General features: G+C 40.4%; 1 protein-coding gene across 3 annotated transcripts in view; it reads right to left on the bottom strand.

The window, feature by feature from the left end:
• Positions 1–6,259, bottom strand: part of LOC111862044 (transferrin) — a 50,744-nt gene that overhangs the window by 8,989 nt on the left and 35,496 nt on the right. For 2 of the 3 annotated variants that reach the window (XM_023847106.2, XM_023847107.2), the window contains exons 11-12: positions 4,818–5,021; positions 2,349–2,489 (exon numbers count right to left, since the gene is read on the bottom strand). In XM_023847106.2, the coding sequence (XP_023702874.1) occupies positions 2,349–2,489; positions 4,818–5,021 (345 nt within the window). The remainder of the gene's footprint in view (positions 1–2,348; positions 2,490–4,817; positions 5,022–6,259) is intronic. The other variant, XM_023847108.2, reaches the window with a different exon arrangement.

The raw sequence follows: 6,259 nt of genomic DNA, 5'->3' as shown, positions 1-6,259 counted from the left end.
GTGGCTGCTGGTGGAACTGCCACTGGTGTTTGGCGAGTCTGAGACTGCTGCTCCTGTGATGTGTTGCCTCGGAGCGCCGCCGCGAAGGAGACTCCAGGGGTAACGATATTTGATGAGAACACCCTTCCCGTTGTGGTTTTGGGTGCTCTCTGCATTTTCTTCTTCTGCAGTTCCTCCTTCGCTTGTCTGCAGCCGCGGTAGTTGGCGGGATGCAGTTGCTCTCCATCCTTCAATTCACAGTTACAGCACGCTGGAGTGGAGGCAGCGTTCTGTTTGTCAGGGCACTCTTTGTGCAGGTGGCCACCCCCGCACCACATACAACGGGGAGGTTGCTTACAATTAGCCCAGACATGGCCAAATTGTTGGCAGTTCTGACCCGAGCGACCAGCCGAGTTGTTCGCCCAGGCTGAGGCGCAATTCACATTGGCTGGCATTAGCAGTGAGCGCATCAAGTTCTGCCACGTGATTTCACAGCTGGACCACCTGTATGCCACAGAGGTGGAGGATATCATCACCTCTCCACCCGAACGAGACTCTTACAGTGGCAGCACTCAGCACCGGAAAGGACCGCCTCCACGACCGCTTCAAGGAGCTCTACCCCAACCCGAGAGACCGAGGTCACAGATCCAAGAATTCCCGTCCCTCCTTCAACAGCCACCGGCCTGGCAGCATATTCCCCTCCTGTGGCGACACCACATCCACTACCTGCTGGTACCATCGCCGCTTCGGCGCTCGGGCGCAAAACTGTACTCCGCCCTACTCCTACCGCCAGCAGGGAAACTGATGCAGCAGACTTCATCGGCGGCACATGTCTGTGCTATGACAGGCCGCCTCTTCATAACGGACAAAGGCAGCAAATGGCAGTTCCTGGTCGACACATGTTCGGACCTCTGTGTATATCCCTGCAGGCTCGTCCCTCGACGAATGGAACGTACCAACTATGACCAGTGTGTGGCTAATGGCACTACCATCCACACATACGGATGGCTGCCTCTCAGCCTCAACTTGGGCCTACGCCGAGAATTCACATGGCGGTTCGTGGTGGCCAACGTCACGCATCCCATCATCGACGTGGACTTCCTATCACATTTCGGTCTCCTGGTGGACTGTCGGAACAACCGCATTCTGGACAGGGTCACGACGCTGTCAGCCCTGGCCTCAGTGGCCGACACACTGATTCCCAGTGTAAAGAACATCAGCAACGACACACCGATCGACAACTTCTTCACAGAGTTCCCGGACCTGACCTGCCCAGCTGGAATCCAGCGCAAGATATGACACAACACCATCCACCACATCAGGACTGTACCTGGCCCACCAGTAACCTGCCGACCATGGCGACTGGCACCAGACCGGCTCGCTATCGCAAAAGCCGAGTTCGACGCCATGTTGCGGGATTGTACAGCTCATCAATCAGAGAGTTCCTGGTCCTCGGCACTACACATCGTGCCCAAGAAAGACAACGGTTGGCGTCCATGCGGCGATTACAGAGCGCTCAATTCCAGAAACATCCCTGACTGCTACCCTGTCCGCCATATCCACGACTACTCCCACCAGCTTCTCGGCTGTTCAATCTTTTCCAAAATTGACCTGGTGAGAGCTTACAATCAAATCCCTGTCCACCCTGAAGACATACAGAAGACCTCCATCACCACTCCATTCGGCCTCTTCAAATTCCCATTCATGTCCTTCGGCCTGAGCAATGCCACCCAGACCTTCCAGCGCTTCATGGACGACATTCTATGGGGACTCGACTTCTGCTTCACATACTTAGACAACATCCTTGTCTTCTCTCGGTCACTCGAAGAGCACAAACAACACCGGTGTGCTCTCTTTAAAATGCTACTGTATTCTGATCCATATCTTTTAGAGATATTTACTAGCTGTGAGTTGGATTTGTTAAAGATTGTCTGTAAATAGAATCTAAAAGTTTGTGGATGGTATATTAATACAATTATTGGCTTTGCAGACATTATCTATCATCCTGATATTTACAAAAAGGAGGGTGATGAATAATGGTCAGAGAACAATAACTGTATTGTCTCTCTCTCTCTTTCTCACTTATGATATTCCACTTTGGAGCGTAGGGCATCCATGAAACGCTTTGTTACACTTCAGTTTCTTAATCTTAAGAGAGACAGTAGGATTCCTTGGATGAGAGATCAGCCCATCACAAGGCCACTACCTACACAAAAACAGAATAAACGCAAACATCCATGTCTTGAGTAGGATCTGAACCCATGATCTCAACGTTCGAGCGAGCGAGGACAGTTGATGCCTTAGACTGCACAGCCACTGTGGTCATTAGCTAACTATATTGTATGTAAGTTTAATATTTTAATACATACGTAAAATATCTGAAAGATTGTATGCATTCACGAATGCAACATCTGCATATCCAGATGCTAAACAACGTAATGCCCCAAGGTCACCATAGAATTTGTTTCTAATTGTTGCAGCACAACTTACATCACCAACAAAGGGAACATCTGAAATCACATGATATCATATTTTAAAAGAAGGCTAATCAGACTGAATACATTATCACCATTACATAGCATATTTTTTCCTTCTTTCTCTTTCTGTTCTTTTATTTTCTTTCTGCCCCCCCCCCCATCTTTTCTTTCTACTTCTCTCCACATTCAGTGTAGTGAACATTTCTGAACATGTGAAGTCTCTATCTTATATCTGTGTACTTGGAAATATAAGCATTTTGATTTTTATAATTATGTTCATGTTTAGGTATTATAGGATATGCTAAACATCAAATCTCAGTCACACTGTTAAACACATTTGAATAGTTTTTTACCTATTTCATTAACTTTGTTTCTTCCTCATAAATATAAACATTTAATTTCCTTTATATTCTCTCTAAGAATTTTATCTTGGTATATAATTTTCTTGCATAGAGTGAAACCCCTCTTTAATGTTCCTTAATTTAAGGTGTCCCCTTAAAGTATCATTTTATTTCCATAGAATGAATTTAATAATCTTAGTACTGGTATCAGAGTATCTCCATTTAAACTATTCCTCAGTATAGTATGAAAACCCATTGCTGCCCAAAGAAACAGGGGTGTCATTGTAGATATTTATTAACCTCTCTACTGTTAATTATATAAATTTGATAATATCACATCTTTTTATTGTTCTTTACATAAACTGCATAATATGGATGCTAAAGGAGGAAGTCGTTTCAACTCTGATGTTACTCAATTAGTTTTTACTAAGACTGGTTATCAAGAAAATATCACTTTGATATAAATTGGTGGAATATAACCCATACTTCACTATAGCTCAAATCCAACTTTATACAATTTCTCAAGAAAGCTCACTGTACAAAATATTGATGCATGACACAAAATACAGATTTTATTAAGTGCTACAGTTTTTGTTTCTAGCCTTACTGATATAATGCATATCTAAAAAAAATATAATTGAAAAACAATACACACATCTACAATGTACATAAATGTTACTAATTTTTAAGGCATCTGCCAGAAGAGTGCATAACGAGATGAAGACTAAAACAAATATAACTTCTTAATCCTGATTAGCTTTATAAGGAACTGATTTGTATCTACAAAATACAAACACCAAGACTCTATTCATACACAAGTAAATTTTACCAGCATATGTCTTGAAACACTCTATACTTGCGGGACAAACTTGTTCACGTCCGTGACATTCTTTAAGTCTTTATAACAAAATTTAATACTATTATTTTCATATCATTTTCAGATTAATTAATTTGCAACATCATGGGCCATATCAAATTTCCAATTTGTCCATGGAAACATATGAAAAGTAAAATATCAACAACTGATTCGATGTTTTTAACATCTTTAACAATAACTTTTAGTTTTTTATAATCTGACTTATTGTATTTTTACGCAAAGTACAGGGTAACTATAAATGATTCATTCGTTTTTAAAACGCTAGATTTTCCAAAGTATTACACGTATAAAGTAACTGATATTAAGAAGTACCGCAAACTCACCAAGTTTGTATTGCGTACACCAGTTGGCAGCACGGGTTCAGCGCCTTTACAAACTTTACAAAGTTTACAAACGTTTACAAAATGGCGACAAAGCAAGAAAAGAATTTTTGTTTGTTGCAATATGCGAGATGTTTGTCTGTTATAGCAGTGCAACGCGCATTCAAAAGAGAGTACGGAAAAGAACCGCCATGTAAACAAAGCATTTTGCTTTGGAATCAGCAATGTTCGTCGCTACCTAAACAATGAACTTCGACATCGCTGGATTAGGCGTGTTGGTGAGGATGACGTAGCTCTGTTCACTTGGCCCCCCAGATCACCTGATCTAACGCCTTGTGTTTACGTACCTCCACTGCCAAGAACACTAGTACAGCTGAGGGAACGCATCGATGCTGCAGTGATAACCACTGACAGGATGATGCTACAAAATGTGTGGAACGAGCTAGACTACCGCCTGGACGTGTGTCGTGTGACCCAAGGAGCACACATAGAACATTTGTAGAGTGTGAAGAAAACTTGGTGAGTTTACGGTTATTTTTATATATCAATCATATTTGTGCGTGTGATGCTTTGGAAAATGTAACGTTTTAAAAATGAATGAATCATTTATAGTAGCCCTGTATTTTAAATGATTAATAACATTGTATCCAATCTAATGTACTGCAGTTCAATGGTATATGTTTGTTAATATGTGTTTGCCTGATGATGACTGTTAGTGGCTGGAACATGTAGCGATACCATAGCAAGGCGCTGACCTTGATTGTTTCTGTTTGTTGTGTTGTGACGGTCATTAAAGAGTTGTATCTACAGTAAAATCACTTACAGTTATTGTCATTTTTACCACCCACTTCACTGCAGAGAGAACACAAGTCTCTAAAATCGCCAGTGTCCCGAGGGCCAGTAATTCGATTTTTATATCCTGGAGCACAGACAGATTTGAAGAAAGTGCCCATTGAGTCATCATATGGGCACACTTCAGATTCTGGTACTGATGAATTTCTGATTGCTTCCAGACATGCAATCCAGGCTGTATAAGAAAAAATAACATGAAACATTATGTTATTACATGTCCACACATCAGTGCTGTCACATTATTCAAAATTGCGAAGAGAAATTAATGGAATTTTAAGCAAGTTGCATCTGACTACTAGTTACTTTTTAAAACTTATTTTCAACAAGCAACCAGACTTCATTGTGATCAGCAATTCAAAAAATAGTTTGCTAACAGAAGTAAAAAAATAGAATTTACATAAACATAAGGTAAATTCAGTAACACAACATTCTATCCAGCACTTTTCTCCTAGTTGCTTTCACTTCACCATTCCTAGATATGATATAACACTGCTAAACAAACAAAGAGTATTTGTATTTTATTTTCATCCGTTTTGCTACATAGTAACATTTGGACACGTCATTCAGTAATATAAGTTAACAAAATAAATCTACATAGTTACAAGCATACTACGAACTGCTAAATGTTTCTGACAGTGGTGTGTAATATTCAGAATTACTGGGGGTTTTTCACTTTGTCCATCATCCTCAGGTGAGTGTGGGAAGACACCCAAGGACGGAAGCAGATACAGGTTCCAAAACATTGTGTTCTCTAGTTTTCTAGAATACCGGACAATGTACAAAGTCCAGAAAGCCAGTAATTCCAAAACCAAGGACATATTAACAACTCTATGATACAATTAGCACAGAGGAAGGTATGCATGGCCTGCCTATGGTGTGGACAACAGCAATACCAAGACTAAAACCACAGAGTGCTTTGTGAAACTGGTGATATAAACAGTATTCTATGGAAGAAGTTTCTAAACTGGGAAAAAGTCCTATCTTATATGAATATGTATTATATAAATCATAATTGTACCTAAATAATCATTTATAATCTATAACTATCATGATAGAACAAGTGTTACGGAACCTGTAATTTATCCCTATCTTATAATGAACATCATCACATTAGCTTGTCCCTGGCTAAGTTAAAGACATCTTCAGTCTTCTACAAAGAAAGAAGGAATTTTCTCTCTGTTTCTTGGTAGTTTGATGATGAGCATGCTAGAAGAATATGCTGCACAATTTGTGTATTGCTTCCAGTAATTTGATGACTATGTCAGATCCCACAACAAGACTAACTGGGCAAGGGAAATCTAGTTTCAAGGAAGGCATAATATTTGCCACAGGGCTTCAAATTTGAAATACTTTTCATAAATAATTATATCTGCTTCTTTTTCAATTTTCATTAAATAATGGAACAGTTCCTTG

Source organism: Cryptotermes secundus, unplaced genomic scaffold (assembly GCF_002891405.2).
Source record: "Cryptotermes secundus unplaced genomic scaffold, Csec_1.0 scaffold181, whole genome shotgun sequence".
Taxonomy (NCBI): domain Eukaryota; kingdom Metazoa; phylum Arthropoda; class Insecta; order Blattodea; family Kalotermitidae; genus Cryptotermes; species Cryptotermes secundus.
The sequence above is the reverse complement of the archived record's forward strand: the minus strand, read 5'-3'. Positions and strand labels throughout refer to the sequence as shown.